The following is a 16,774-nucleotide window of genomic DNA, read 5'->3' on the forward strand; positions in this document are numbered from 1 at the left end:
AGATACTAGAGATGCACTACACCACTGCGGTAAACCTGGAAGAACCTTTCTTTTAGGATTTCCCATACCTGTTCCTGCCACAGAACAAGCATGGATGCAAAGGTTACAGCAGATACTTCTGTGCAACATCCCTGCATGGGGGCCAGGCGCCATGAAAAATGTAGATGATCCATTTAGTTCCTCCCGAAAACAACTTTTTTTCTCTATCCCATCTAAGTTTGTTTATCTAAAGAATATAACCTGACAGTACAGATCACCATCTTCCCTGTCCTTCGACTGGACATCTCCAGTGCCACCGTACAGACTTCTCTCCCTCGCACAATAATCCAGTCACACACACACACACACACACGGGAGAACAGACTTGGAAAAAACAAGCAACACCTTCACCTCAAACATCTTCAGCCCTTTCTCACACCTAACACTTTCCTTTTTATCCCTAAATTGAGTAAATGGCCCTTACAATCTCTACCCAGCTTCTTCCTTCAGATAAGAAGGGCTAATCCTCTTCCCCTTCATCCAGAGTTAACAGTATCAGCCCCACAGCCAGACCATCCCTGCCAGCACTTTTGAGAGCCTCTGCTAATTAATATTATTCATTAATTCTTTGTGTACCTCTTCTGTCTGACCTTTCTTTCACTTTGGCTGCAAGCTCTTTGGGACTCTTTCGAGTGCACGTATACAATGCTGAACACAATGGGAACTTAGACCATGACTTGGCACTGCAATAATATAATAAATAATAAAAGCATTAATTACTTCATTGTACAGCAGATCATACAAGAACAAATCTGACTTGTTTCTTCTGTGACTTGCACCAGAATAGTTACAAGAACGACGCAGCTTTTGGCTTAAGTGAAAATTTCTGACACTTAACGCAACATAAAATCTTGCCTTCCTGATGATAGCTCAGAGAAGAGGATGAAAAAAGCTCTCTCCATCCCTCTTATGCACGTTTTCAAGAGCTTTACTTCCCAAGATAACACACGAGGTCTGCAGATAGGCTCACAGACCCTGCACAAAATTGCACTGCCATGACCTCATTTGATCACATTTCTAGCCTTGTTTTTTGCATAGACGATTGGTCGTTAGTTCACCTTTTTTAAATTTCTTTTTTCATGATTTTCACTTTAAAACCCACACATTTTTTATTAGCTGATGCAAATTAGAATTGCACTGACTTCACAGACTACAGACAAGGTAACAGATTGCTCCACTAAAAAAGTAACAAGCTTTTTTCCCCCCAAAGGAAAATTAGCTGCATATGGCAAGAGTAAGATCTGCAACTTTAATAAAAAGAAGTTATATTTTTAGTGAAAGTGAAGTCACTTACTGAAAGACTAGACAAAGTTTGCTTAAAATACTAATAATTGTAGTAGAAGTAGCACACCAGCTAAAAATGTAAGACAAACATCTTCATTACCTATTGATGATATCTCACGTTGTCAGAGAGATCTGAGACTTTTATACATCAGTGTGATCCTTCATTAAACAAGTCACCGCAAACACTATGTGGAAAATTGATTCTGACATATCTGTATTTTTACTTTAAAGAGAGTTTAAGGTTGATGCTGAAACCAAGGCCTTATAATATATTATTTTGTTCACTCAGATGGTCTGACTAGCCTCAGACCTAGGCCATAAGGTTATGCATTGAAGAGCGTAATAAGGACCTTATCTCACTAACATTAACCTAATGCTGCACAAAAATAAAAGTGCACCATTACACAGGACACTTAATAGCTAGCGTAGGTCTCATCAGTGCAGACTCTAACTGCCCCTGGTTGAAATGAAGTGTTCTAAGACACTGGAGGAGATAGGAAGGGGAAAAAGCCCTGTGGATTAAGAATAATCACATTAGTGTTTGTTATTCCTGCAACCCATTTCTCTCGGCCAATTCAAAACTGAAAACAAGCTGAATGTTCTCACTCAAATGGCATTTTAAAAATGGTCGATGTCTGTTCAACAAGAAGTCTAAATGCAGGCACTGTCTTCATATGTTGTTTGACCTCCTATTTGTGAAGCTCTTCAGACCATAAAGCAAGAAAAAGCATCACGCGTTCGTATTTGTGAATCATATCTGAACCTCATTTGTGAATCATATTTGTGTTCCCATGTGACAACAATAAAGTTTACAAATAACACACAAAATAACAAAATTCCACAGAGCCTTATAACCTGAATATGCTTTCTGGTAGGTGCCCAGCACTACATCCTAGACACGGCTCAAGCTAAGTATGCCTTACCTATCCACATGGCTGGGATGAGGATTATAAAGCAGCCCTTGGGTACCACTGGGTCTGAAAGCAAAATGCATCAACCCCCCAAAAACATTACAGAGAAACCTGTACTTCAAAGGAAAGAAACCATCACTAAGAAGTCATCAAGAGATAAACACACACCTCTCATGGCAGCACCTCTAATGTCATCTTGCAGCTTGCATAATTTAACTTTAAATCAGCATGACCTAAAACAGCTACAGCAACAGCAATTGCTTATGGTAACGTATGATGCTGTCCGTACTGTATGATGCTTCTCTTACACTCTGCAGGTGGCTGCAACTCAAATCTAGGGTAACTTGGGCAATTATTATCCATTTCACAGAGATGTTACGAGGGCCAATTTGGGACCTGATGCAGAACAAGTGAAATTCCACAGCTCAGATGACTTTATGTCTGCAAAGTAGAGAACAACAGAAGCGACCTTGCCTTTGGAAAGCTTGATAATGCGCCCACTATTAACGTTTCTCAAAAATTCCTACTCATACACTAACCTGAACCACGAGTACAACGTAAGATAATCTCTCTTTTAAGTTACATTGGTGCTGTTATTAAGTTCCAAAGAATGATGCAGTGTAAGATGAAAAATTTGCCTTAAAAAGTAAGCAACATCTCAGAGCAAGTGCTAGTATATAACATCTATATGATTTAACATGACTTGCTACCACTAAAGCACACAAGAACCAACACTTCATTAAACAACAGAAAAAAAAAAGGCTAGTTCAAAAATTACTTAAGCAATCACTTCATCAGTTGTGCTATGAATATTAGGACTGAATAGTGAGTGCAGTTTTTAAAGCTCATTTCATTCAACAGTCTTCAAAATATTTTATTTTTTTTAAATACCCGTTAAGAGTCTGAGAGTATAATATTCAATAGATAAGTTCAGTGGAGAAAACAACTGTTTTCCACTCTGATAGTATCATTCTAAGTAAATCCTGAAACAACAGGAAATAGTCTCTCAGCACATTTTCTAAGAAAAAAAAAAAAAGAACATATAGACTGAAGATAATAAAGTCTGGATTTGCAACTTCATCTAAGGGAAGAGCTACACTTGCAACGTGCTGCTGCATTTCCTCCAGATCACAGGCCTTCAGCGCATTATTTACCTTTGTTTCTCGGTTTTGACCATATATTAGCTTCTGCCAGAAGTTAAATGCCCCATTTCTGCAAACTCAGTTTTAGTCTCTGTATCTGGACCAAATTTCACTGCATTGACATTTCACATTAAAGGGCATTTCACATTAAGGGGCTTCACAGATCAGAAGAACATTTGAAATTCATTCTATGAAAAAATCCAAAACATCCAAGGACTTAGCAGCATCAGGGGTGTCCTGTTTATTAAGCTACATAAATGCACAGCCCTATGTTAGCTCCAATGCTTTAGCTTTAAAATAGGTGTTATAATAAAGCAACTTCACAAAAAATAGGTGTGGCATAATTGCATTGACAAGTTTGTACTAATGCACATTCAACTTGCAAGGGGGATTTTTGGAAACAATATAGCAGGTAATTACACTGGCCCCTTTCACTTATTCCAGTGTAAAGGTGTTTTTATAGTAGACTATCAAAATAATTGGAATATTTCTTCACTGTATCTTTAAAACACATCTCAAAGTTTGTTGCACTTATGTTACTAGGATTGTTCTTTTTAGTCTTTGAAGTTTTACAGCTATTCTTCATTAGACCTTAAAGATACCTGTTTTAGAAAAATAATTCATCCTTGAACAAGGTTATTGGCAACAGGTATTGCTCTTCCCCTGCAACTAATGCTAAAAAGGTAAAGTATGGCTGACAATAAAACATGTTATGCTACAGTCAATGGCATCTCTGAAAACGGGACAAAGACGAGCAGGATGTATAGAAGATATAGTTGCCAAATAACACAGGCTCATCTACATTTGAAATGGATGGGTTCAGTACAGACTTCACATGGAAAGAATGAGCAGGAACTCCATTACTGACAGCGTACTGAAAATAGGATGTGGAAAAAGGTTGATAGACATCTTTTTTCCTCCCCTTCCTGCTCACTCTCTTTCTAAAGCCCATCTCTTCATCTTCTCACCACACAGGACACGCAGCTCACCCTAAGAAATTTTCTTCCCCTGAGAGCTTTCTTCTTTTAACAGCAGCATTCAGTTTTTGATGCCACATTTTGTATTTTTCCCCTATCTAACGGTATTATCTTCTTCCAATTTCAACACAAAAAGCTAGCACTTGTAAGCAAAAAAACACCCAACTAAATGAGTTTCAATTTTTGCAACTCAGTTGCAACACAATGCAGAAAGCCTGACACATGCAGAAGTTAGATCTACCTAAACCAACACAATGTAATTACCCTGACCTACCCCAATAATGATGTTAGAATCCAAGTAGCTACTACAAGTCATGTGTCGTACCCATAAGCCAGTGAAAAGGCTTTAGGAAAAGAAGCTTTTAGCTATGCAGAGTGAAGTCATTCTAAATGACATCCCTGAAATGAGGAGTCACCCAAAAACCAAAACATTACATAGCAGACATGATGAAAATAATGTTTGCAGATTAAATTTAGAAAATGAACAAGAAGAGGGAGGAACAGGACTTCAATCGGGCTTTAAAGCTTTTCAACTTTTAAAGCATGATAGCAAGTAGGTTTAAGAGAACAAAGAAATCTAATACTACCTATTCATATCTATTAAAAACAACCACAACACGAGGTCCCAAACATAGGGAAACCACACAGTTAGGGTGATTTTGGAGAGTCTATGTGAAATGTCACCTTTTATTTTGAGCGCTGCTTTTGCTCTTCCGATTTCATTCTTTGGAGTCACGTTTTTTAATTGCCCTTTATAGCAGCATAAACCTAAAACAGAAAGAAAAAGAGGTGCCCTGAGCCACATTACCATGTAAGCAGGAGAAACGGAGAGCAAAGGAGAGTTGGCCCCGAAGCAGCAGGAGCGCGGAACGGGAAAATTCCTCCACGCTGGGGAGGGAAAGGGGGAGCTGCCCAGCGTGGGAGCCCCGGGTGCGGGAGGCGCGGGCTGCGGAGCCCCAGGGCGCCCGGCAGCGGGAGCCCCGGCCGGGCCCGGCCCCGCTCCGCAGGGAGGCGGCGCAAGAGGGGAGCGCGGCAGGAAGCGCCCGCGGAGCGGAGCTGCCGGCCCCGCCGCGCCGAGAGGGGCCGGGGCCGCCCGGCGGGGCTGCGCGGCCTGGCGGGCGGCTGCCGAGCCCGGGGCGGGAGGCTCCCTCCGCCCAGCCCGAGGGCAGCGCGCAGGGGAACGGGGTCCCGGCGGGGACAGGCCCGGGGGAACCGCGGGCGGCAGCGGTGCGGGCAGACCGAGCGCCGCCACGGGGGCGGGGGGCTGAGCGCCCCTCCGTGCGGGGGCGGCGGGGAGCGGGGCCGGTTCCCCCCGGCCCTACAGCGGGGCCGCCCGGCAGGGACCATCCCGGGGGTCGCGCCCCCCCGCCCCTTCCCCCTGCGCCGGTGCGGAGCGGGCTGCCCCCTCCCCCGCGCGGCCGTTACCTGTCGGGGTGGGTGGGGGGAGGGGAGGCCCCGCTGCGCGGCCGCCCCCCGCGCTGTCGCCGGGGCGGGGGGGAGCGGCGGAGGCGGCGCGGAGGGGGCCGCGCCGTGCGGGGACACTTCGCACCGAGCCGCCCCCCGCGGCGCGCGGCGGGGTCAGCGGGCAGGGACTGACCCCCCGCGCGGCCAATCGGCGGCCGCCGCTCGGGGCCCGCCCCCGGCCGCGCGCCGCCGCCGCGCCCGGTTGGGCGCCGCGCTGACGGCGGCCCCGCCCGCCGCCACGCCCCCTAGCCGTAAAGGCGCCGCACGCTTTGCGACAGAGGGGAGCGGCGGCGCGGGAGGAGGGCGGGGGGCCCCGCGTGCGCTGCAGCGGCGCCGGCGTTGCGACCGAGGAGGATTGGGCCTCGCCGCGCCCCGTCTCCTGGGGGCGGGTGACTCGGCGCGGTTGCTTAGCGACGGGGAGGACGGTGGGGGGGACCGTCTGCGCTCGGGGTGACTAAGCGGGGCGCGCGCTGCCAGGTGAGGAGGGGCGGGGCCTGCGCGGGGGCGGGGCCTGCGCGGGGGCGGGGCCCGCTCTGGGGGCGGGGCCCGCGCGGGGGGTCGCGGGGCGGGGGTGGTGGCGGCCGCGCTGAGGGGCGGCGGGCGCTTCCTCCCGGCGCCGTGATCCGACAGGCGCTTCCGTGCCCTTCGCAGGTGCCTCCGAGCGGTCGTAGTGCGTTAATGTAGAAGGAAGTAAAAGAACTAAGTGGAACAGTAGCGTCATACTTCAAATCTGTCACTTATTTTTTTAATTCTGGCCCAGCCCATGGTTTCTGTGGCTTCATGTTAAGCATCTTACCCTGGAAAAAAAATACCCTGATTTTTATAGTTTCCTTTCAGGGTATTCTGGGCGCATTTGCCACCATCCAAACTTGGCTTGTTTGGTTTATATTGATCCCTAAACCTTACAAGCATCAGCTGCCGTCTGAGCCTTCGTTTCTCTTCCTTTATTTCCTTTTCTGTCCAATCTATTCTCTTCCCTCTCTGTCTGCAGCTCCGCGTGACTTTTTTTTTTTTAAATTTTTAAAGCCAAAAATAGTCCTGTGAATAATATATAATGAAATATTTATTTTTTCCCTATATAATTATCCTCCCTGCCAGATGTGTCTGTAGCTAAGCTCTTTAGAGCTGCTCCCTGTTGTTCATGCAAGTGTCTGGCACCGTGAGGCCTTATCTTAATTGCTTTCTAGATGCTGTCATGAATAACACAAATAAATAACCCAAATAAGGGGTGGAGTTTGTCATTTCTTGGCTATACATAGGCTATGTTTTTATTTTTATTTATTTATTTTTTTCTTTTTAGCTTTGTGCTTTTCACTGTGCTCTCTCTTACTATGTCTGAAGCAAATTTAATTGCTGACTTTCCCCCTCCCTTCAAGTAAATGTCTTTAATTAGTAAATTTAATTAGTTAATTCCTATAAAGAAAAACTCACCCCCTTTCAACTTGGCAGTAGATAATGCTTTTTTTCTCTATTAAAAGGTTTCTGAGCAGATAATTTGTTTCTTTTTTGAGATGTGCTACCCTGCTCTAACTTACTGTAGTAAAAAACATTTCTTGTTCAAATAAAAAAAAATAGTTCAGGTTTTTTTCCAGCTTCATGTCTGTTTTTGGAGGAATTGCACAAAGGCAATGAGGTTTAGCTACACAAAGGTAGAGGAATTTTTGATCAAAAGTCTCTTACATTTTTTTTCAGGTAAAGTGCTAATAGTAGTTATTCTTGTTTGCATTAGACTCATCAAATCAGCCTTAGTTTCAATAGTATCTTACTAGGAACTATAAATGTCTTTACGTGGTCATTTTTGTAAGGTTAAGTCATTTAAATCTCCCACTGGGACAAAATTTTATGTGATTGTTAGTTTATCACTCTCGCTGCTAAAAAGATAGTGAATGTTTATTTTCAAATTTAGTTTAACGAGGATAGTATTAACTCTAAAAATGTGTGTGCTGTTCTTTTGTATCTTCCTGTTTATCTATTAAGCTCAGTAACACTGGAATATTTATTTCTAGGTAAAGCAGAAGAGGAAGGCCTGATGGTGCTTCCGTTTCTGTTATGGATAATCTTCAAAACAAATCTGCAGTGACCAGAAGTAATTGGTGAAGACGTAAGCCATTTTCCAGAATATTTACTGTTCTTATAATGGAGATCTCCCTGCTGCAGCAGATGTATAAGGATGTGCTGGTGGGCCTTCCACTAGCAAAGGAGAGCCATCATTATACATCTGTGCTCAATCTGTGTGTTGAGCAGTCACCCAGAAGAGATGAATCAGGTAATCAGATGCATCTGTCATCTCCTCATCGTGGTATTAGGAGCCATCAGGACCCTGATATTTCAGGCGCTGCTGTCCCTATAACAGATGATATGTCTGATAACTTTGCAAACATCAGCTCCTCATTGTGCCCACGAGAAGTGATGCTGCTCCAGTTAACCTTGATACAGATGATGGTGGCAAAGGTACAGTCTCAGGAAATTGAATCCAATACAAGACAGAAGTACTGCAATATCCTTGTCCATCTTTTGAAGGAGGCAAAAATTGACTCAAAACTGGTAAGCTTTTATAAACTTTTGAAAGAATTTTATGTAAAGGAAAAGGAAATTGTAACTTCAATACTCTGTTGTTTTTTTCACGTGTCTCCAGATTTGGCTGTTGAATAGTTCTGATCAGCTGCTATCTCATATGGCGTCGAAAAGTTTAGCATCTCTTGTGTACTTCCAGCTGAAGGAAGAGGTGAGTATAATAAAACCTTACATGAGCATGATAAAACCACAGCTAGGAGATGATGAGGTAATGAATATTTGCCTTCAGATTCTTCCATTTGATTCTAGAACCTGCTTTTTGTAGTGCTTATTTGGCACAAAAGCAAGGACTACTTGGCTAGGGTAAAATCTATACATACTTCTTAAGGTGTGCATTCTGCAATTAGGCTGTGGAGCAACGCCAGGAGTGCTCCTTTCCTGCATGTGTTGCCTGCATGTCTGCTCTAATTTTAGGAAGGCAAATCTACGCTCTGCTGGTGTTCAGCATGAAAATGTCATGCAGTTTTGTTAAGCTGTCTTCAGTTCGGCATCAGGAACAAGGTGAAAGCTCTACAAGATAATATGTATATGATAGTCTTCCCATAAAGAGATATGAGATCGGAAATGATTGATAGGAAGGATAAGTAATAAACATTTCAAGAGAATTTTTCAGGTGTGTTAGGAGAGGCACAAGCATGTGTGGAAAGAAGGGAGATGGGAGGTGTAGTGAGAGTGAAGTTCAAAATATGAGGAGGAATATTTTTTCTATATAAAGATCCAAAACTAATTTAGGGGAAAAAACACATCTCTGAGACATAAAAAAAAAAAAAAAAAAAAAAAAAAAGTTATTTTTAAGCTTGCAGTATGTAAATTGCCAAAACCCAGTAAGCTATTTTATCAATATGTTTACAGTTAATTGTGCTCTTAGGTGATGCAGTTACAACAATAGGCAATAACCTACTGAACGCTAATCAGATATTTTCCTGTGGTTTGTTGTCTGAATATTTCAGTGATTTACTATTTCTTCTACTTGTTATTTATTTGATGAATATGTATTGTACCCTAGTTCCTTCTCTGAAGACGATTTTTTCAGAAGCATGTTTGTAATATTTATTTCAAATATGGGAAAGACTGTAAGACTACTAATTTCTTCAACACTATCAGGTTTTGGGGCAGGTTGTGTCATTAGCAGGTTTGTTCTTCTGTCTTTCCTAGAAAATACAGATATTCTATTACATGATTATTTGACTTCACATCTGTAAATACAGGTCGACATATTTGAAGTACAAGGATCTCTTTTTCTATCTGTTTTACTCTATGCCTATGTTTGCATCTTCTAAAAGCTACAAAATGATGTGTTGTGGTTTAATTCATTTTGTACAATTGTAAAACATTTGTGATTATTTTTCTTTTAGAATGCACTAAATGTCACCTGGCTCACCTTTAGCCTGAAGATTCTGTCAGAATTCCCTGTGAATCCCCAAGCAGCAAAATGTATGTGGACTCTTACAGCCATCATCAGGGACATTTTGAAAGATAAAGTTTTACCTAAAGCAGGTACTGTTGCAAATTTATGGTGTTAGGAATATATGAGTGCCCGCTAGGGGGAGGAATATTACTTTTAAACTCCAGAGCCCTGGTCTGAAAATATGAATAGCATGGGGTTGTTATCTTGGGTGAAAAGAGGGAGGCAAAGCACTACTAAAAATGCAGAGTTTTTCATGTTTTTTATATGCTTAAAAACTGAAAATAATCACAATCAGCTGTTTGCTGCTTACCTGATGAGAGTATTTTAGGTGATATAGCTGTCTGTGGTGTGCTTCAGCAAGTGTAACTCCGTAACATTCTCCTTTTGCTGTAGGTGTCTTGAAGAAGTTGCTGGCTCCCCTTGATGCTGTGCTGGAAGGGTTTTATAATTCCATTTTGTGCCATCATTTTGACAGTCACCACTATACTTCAGCTTACTCTGAAGCCGCAAACAATTTGATCAGCTTCATAGATCTGCTTGAAGCTCTTTTGGCTTCCAGAATTGAGTTAGAAGTACCCCTGAGATGCCAGAGAGTGTTATTTTTGAAGATTTCTTATGTCCTGAATTGCATTAGCTCATCAGTTCATTATTTATTCAAGAAGAAATTCATTATGCTCCTTAAAAAATGCATCCTTTACAAATCTAGAGAAGATTCTGTAAGTGGATCGGTGTCCTTACAAAAGCCGTGTTTATCTGAGGATGTTCTTGCACTGAGTAATGGGGTTCTGCAAGGTGTGAGTTTGACTTGGCTTAATCAGATCCCTCTTGGTGAAAAAACGAGCTACTTTGGAGGCAGCGAGCCCCATCCTGGAGATACAGCCCACAGTGGTCCTGACCAAACGCTTCTCAGAGCCCTAAGTCTAATTGTGCTTAAAGCCCTGGAATTCAAGTCTCAGAGCTCTGCCACAGAAGCTGAAGTCAAAGGTAAAATAGTCTTTTTGTTTTGTTCGAGCAGCAAGAGTCTTAATGAGCTGTAGCTAGAAATCTGAAAGTTTTACGACTGTAAATGGAATTAAGCTGAATTAGAAGTTATTGGCATGAAGAATTTGATTTTTCTGAAATTCAATGAGCTGAATGTTAGAGAGTATGGGGTAGGAGGCAACCCACACAGAAAACTTACTACCACTGTCTCTTTGTGCCCTGCTTATTAATTGTCTCCTTGCCTTGGTCCTGGCATTAGCCTAGAGATGAGGGCGGTTGAAACAGCTGCATTTGGCATTGAAAACCCTTCTTTTTGAGAACATTTCCAAATATATGAAATAGAAGTACCAGCTTGAGGAAATGAGACTCCTTGCCAGCTGAGAAAGAAGAGAGCCCATCAACGAAGCATTTACTCTGTGGATGGAGAACTACAGGAAGGGCACCTAATGCCCTCCTGCTTTCTAATGTGGAGGCAGACCTGTAAAGTACCATTATGTCTTTATCTTCGTAGACCATACTAGGCACTACTGTCGGACAAATGGTGTAAGAGAGCAGAAAATCCCAATTCTGGATGGGGGGAAAATAAAGGGAATCTGTGGAGTAAAAGACAGGAAAAGTCCCAGTATGGTTGGGTTGGCAGGGACCTCATCTAGTCCAACCCCCTGCTCATGCAGGGACACCCAGAGCACATGGCATAGGGTAGCATCCAGGTGGATTTGGAAGATCTCCAGAGAAGGAGACTCCACAACCTCTCTGGGCAGCCCGTTCCAGGGCTCATATGGGCCCCTCCATCTCATACGGAGATGGAACTTCCATTAACCCTTTACCCCTTGTTCTGTTGCTGGCCACCACCGAGAAGAGTTTAGCCCCATCCTCTTTGCATTCTCCCCTCAGGTATTTGGTGTTCTTTACCCTCAAACAGGTCTAATCCCATGGATTGGCAGGTGCTAGGCATACCTTTCATACCTGCATGAGTGTTTGTACTGCTGAATAGATGAGTTAGAACATCAGAAGAGCAGGGCAGGGGAGTCTGTGTAATTTGCGTCCCTGATGGGAGGGAAGCCTTGCTGGGTCACTGCCCCAGGTCACAGCCTGCCTGAAGGAGAGCGGGGCTGAGCCTGTCCCTTCTGCCTGCGAGACACTCCAGGCCTTGCTCCTTCCAACCGGCATTGCTCCTTTCCACCACCTTCTCCCTGTGTATCTCCTGACTCCAAACCATGTGTGGGCGCATGTGCAAAGCAGCTTCCTGCCCCGAGGCCGGGGCAAAAAGGGAAAAGTGGCTCAGAAACAGTATTTCTGGTCAAATACAAGCCAGAACGGGTGCTCCTTACTGCCAGCCAGGTGTCAATGGGGTGAAAAGTCAAAGGTTCGTCTCAGGAATGAAATTAGTATTATAAATGTACTAGGGCATTTTTTACAAGTTCTAGATGTCATTTTGCTTTTTATATTTGTACATTCTGTAGAAGACATAAAATCATTTTTTTCTTCATCTGACAGTGCAAAAGAGCTATAATTCTGCAAGACTGCTTCTGTGATGCTTTTTCCAGATTTTGGAAGATGTCATATTTGTGATTCCAGCTGCATTCTTGGAGTTTTTAAATATTTGTAGAGAGTATTTTCCTTACAGCCATCCTTCTGAAAACATATAGTGATTCTGAGATCCTCCAAGAACAAGTGAATAGAAGTAGCCTAAAAGTAGTTAAGTAGTTTGATACCTTTTTTTTTTCTTGATTTTTTTTTTAAAAAAAGGACTTTCATAAATAAAGTCTCTCTCTTTTTTTTTTTTTTTTTTTTTTTTCTTTTCCAGGCTTATGCCACAAACTATTTTTTTTTAAACTAGATTCAAATATCGTAACCATCACAAGTTGAATTTCAAGTTGAAAGTAATGGTGCTTCCATTTTAGTTAGATTAATAAAGTGGTTAGAACAAGCACCAGAATACTTTAATGTGCTGGCTTCCCTTCTGGGAAGCCAGGTGATCCAATCTTTTTTTATTAATATGAATTAGAGAGGTTTAATTGTAATTCATTTCAGTTTTGAGAGTAATTTCTAGATAACTTTGATATACAGGGAAGAATTTCAGTCTGAATAGTAACTATTAATAACTAAGATAATTTGCTTTTTGTATGTCTTTGCTAAGAGGAAAAGCAAATCTCAAAATCAAACGCTCAAGCAAACCACATAATGCTGGCTTTGGAAGTAAAATTGATTCCTGTGTTGCAAGAAGTATTGTAAAAGCAGTAAGCACTATCTCTATGAAACATTCAGCTTTGTTCTTCAAGATACAGTGTCCTTCCAGCAGCATGAGAGTTCTTCTCAGGTGTATTTTCTAGGTAAAGATGTATGTTACTGTTCTCTGTGTGTGTTTTTATTTTCCCCCCATCTTCTAAATGTTGAATATATGCTATGTTATTTGAAAAAATGGTACCTAGCTTCAGACCTGCTAAGTTTTTTACAGTGTGCCATTAGCACTGAGCAGGTAAGTTTCTTGACTTTATGAGGAGCAGCCTACAGCTCAATTATATGACTTAACGTTCAAAAGAAAACACTTTGCTAAAATGTTGAGAAGCTAAGTTTGGAGATGGTTTTTGTGTTCAGGAGTGCAGTGTTTAGTGTGTGGGAAATCCGTACTGAAGATTTGCATAAAAAACATTGCATGTACTACATTGAGGTTGGCAAATTCAGTACTTTTAGCAAAGATTTTGTGCCATCACATGAATGTATCTTTACTCCAAGCTAATACATACTTGAGAAATGTACATGGCTGTATATCATTCATGATTTTATTTTATAAAGAACAGGTTTCATTGTTACTATGCTACATTATTGTTTTGTTACAGGAATGACTTTTTCTTCCCAGAGAGTAGAAATCACTGCAGCCGATTATCTACAGTGAAACATACAGTAGGAGGTTTAGCTTCAACTCCATTAAAATATTAAAATTGGATTGTCCTTTCATGTGGGAAGGACTGAGATGAAATCTCACCCAAGAGCTCGTATTAAATCTGTGGCTTTGACTTGATTATACAATCCAAGTTTGCCATGTACCAGTGAAGCTACCTAACCAAGAAGCTAAAGAAATACAGAAACCCCAGCAAGGGGGAGTTAAGCTTTTACAAGCTTCCTCTATCTACATGTTTTTGTAATTTTGTTCATTAGGCTGTGATGTTTAATAGGATTCACCCTACTGCACCCAAAAGTTTTAGGTCCCCTCTGATTACTTTGTCTTGAACTCCAAGGGGGGTGAGTGAGCAACGATATGGTTTTATGAATAGCTTTGTCCTTAAGTTTTATGCATAGCATTCATTGTTATGCACTGTTGAACTTTAAAAGCGTGTGTGTTGTTTAGAAGCAAAAAAAACTAGAACAAATTTTACTTTTTTTCCTTTCCATTTTCAGGAGAATTTCAGAGTTCCATGTCCCAGCTGCTGACATTCTGGAGGGGTCACCTGACATCTTCCTCACATTCTCACCCAGTTGTACATCATTGTGAATGGCTTTCCTTGATTTTCATAGAGCAAGATGATGATATGTGGGAAGCTGCTAAAGCATTATTACTCATTTATTTAAAATTTCACAGGTTAGCATATGTTTTATTTGACAAAACTGTTGTGAAATACATAACTTTTTTATAGTGACTTTGCATAGAGAAGTCATATATTAGACTCAAAACTATGTAGTAATGTGTGGTGCAAGACCTGTTATCTTTTCTGATAATTTGATTGATTGAACTGAGACTGTTGTGCAAGTTTAATGTCAAATACCTTATTGTTTTTTGTAATGTGGAATAATTAATTTCACAGACAGAAAGTGGTGATCATACAAAGGTAAAAGGCAAGACTGTCTTCTCTCAACACTGAGAGTTTGAGAAGAATGCAATAGTATAACAAAACCCAAGAATTCAGACTTGTGGCATAGTAGCCATCTAAGCACTGGATCCATGTTCATTCCATATACTTGATTTGGGAAAAGAAAAAGACATTGCTAACATCTGAAGCATGGTGTTTATGAATTTGCCATGGATACTCACTGCTTCATGGCTGTTTAAATTCTCATATAAAATAATATCCTAATTTCTAAGAGCTCAAATTCTTATCCCTCAAATTTCAAATTTAAAGATAGTTTCTTAAATATCTTAAGTATTTTCTTAGAATAAAAAATTTAAAAAAGGGACATTTGAGTAGGATACTTTTTTCCAGTAGGTTTAGCATCTTGAAAGTTTGTCTGTGTTTAGGTTTACAAAAACATGGAATAGTTCATATATTCTAAGTAACTTTACTCCTTGCAGACCTTAAGGAAGCTTTCTTTAAAAGTGCTCTGGCTTCCTAAATTCTCTGCGCTCACACCTGCCTAAATTCTTTGTCTTTCTAAAATCAAAACATTATTTTCTTTTCAGCAAAATCAGGTGTGTCCGGTGGGTTATTAGATATCAAATTGTTACATACCATAGGAAGGAACAAATTTGAAAGCCGTGGATCTTGCATAGGAAGTTCTTCTAACAAAACAAGTTCCTCTGTTTTGATTCTCATAGGTGTTTTTCACTTGACTTAAAGTATTTTCTGGAAATGTATCATAAAAATAGCTAAGTGCAGCAGGATCTGATATGCATGCTTTAAAAATCCGTGTTTGAAAACATCAAAAAAGATCAATAGTAATGTTGTCCAAAAATAAGAATTTTTAAACAATTCTAGACTTCCCTTGAATTTAATCTATTTCACTAATTACTTTTCAGGTTACAGCATGATGCTGCTGATAGCTTAAGCCTAAAAGAGGAGGAAACCTGGAACTTCCTTACGCATGAAAGTGGCTGTAATCCCCATTGTATCTTTTTATTCTTCCTAAAAAGTATTGCATTTGATTCCACAGTTCTTCTAGATTTTTTGATTTCATCAGAAACTTGTTTTCTGGAGTATTTGGTAAGGTATTTAAAACTTCTTAGAGAAGACTGGCATCATTTTGTCAATGTCTGTAACCATTTTGATATGAAACATGGCACTTTTCAATCTGTTTCTTCTGACAAGCCACCTCATCACGGGAAACAAAACTATGTGACTGAGATGTGTTTGCAAAATGCTTGTTGTGAACCAGATCCACAGACTGTATCTTTGGCATCCTCTCACTTAGTATTTGCGACAGAGCAAGGGGATAATGAAGTTGTGGAGTCCAACCAGTCTCAGCCATTGCCGTGCACTGATAGCCCAGCTCTGCTGGGTTCTCTTCAAAGCCTTGTTAATTATGACAGCTCAGAAGATTCTGAACAAGAGCCAGTTGGAAAAGAGAGTGTGGTAAAAACAAAGCAGATGCCTTTAAATTACGAGGGCAAGGCAAAGATAAGGGAACTGGTTTGCAGCTGCATAGATGATAAACAAAATGCACTCAAATCTCAAGTGTTGCCCCTGAAACAAAAGGGATCTAATACCTCATCCTTTCTGGCTTGTACAGTGCCTTCAGATAACATCCTTCCTCTAAGAATAATGCTTTGCAAATCAACTGCATGTTTGGAAGAACTGCAAATAGCTATTTCGAGGTTGCAGAGAAGAAATCTTTTCCCATACAATCCTTCTGCATTGCTCAAACTGCTGGGTTACATTGAGAAGATCAGTAAGAACATGAGTTCACATGAATGTGAAGACAAAGAAGCATTCTCCTGATTTCTCACTAGTCTGCAAGGAAATATTTACATAAGATAAATGAATTCTAAAACTCATGCATTTGGCACCTATCATGTATTTGAATTGAACAAGCCAAACTTGTTTTTGTTGACACCTTAAAAATATCTGAAAATCTGCAGTTGCATTCAATGACCTGATCCCGTTACCTTAGAGTCCCAGGCTTATTCATGGTATGTATGTTCCTGTATCTAAAGATGAATGGTTAGGCATTAGAAAACTGCTAATAAATGATTACTCTGAAAGTATATCAGCAGTATATGATATTTAAAGTGATGTCATTTATACCCAATGTCGTTCTAATTTATGAAATCATTGCCAGATT

At 41.1% G+C, this 16,774-nt stretch overlaps 1 protein-coding gene across 1 annotated transcript; it reads left to right on the forward strand.

Moving 5' to 3' along the window:
• Positions 1-7,792: 7,792 nt before the first annotated feature.
• LINS1 (lines homolog 1) lies at positions 7,793-16,487 on the forward strand. Its single transcript, XM_088537209.1, has 6 exons — positions 7,793-8,361; positions 8,453-8,542; positions 9,747-9,888; positions 10,193-10,783; positions 14,180-14,360; positions 15,513-16,487. Exons 1-6 carry the CDS (start codon positions 7,954-7,956, stop codon positions 16,429-16,431), a joined length of 2,331 nt encoding a protein of 776 aa, XP_088393335.1. The 5' UTR covers positions 7,793-7,953; the 3' UTR covers positions 16,432-16,487.
• The last annotated feature ends 287 nt before the right edge of the window (positions 16,488-16,774 follow it).

The sequence above is a fragment of the Tinamus guttatus genome, unplaced genomic scaffold (genome assembly GCF_059628265.1).
Source record: "Tinamus guttatus ecotype Peru unplaced genomic scaffold, ASM5962826v1 Tinamus_guttatus_pri_ptg000004l, whole genome shotgun sequence".
Classification (NCBI taxonomy): Eukaryota; Metazoa; Chordata; class Aves; order Tinamiformes; family Tinamidae; genus Tinamus; species Tinamus guttatus.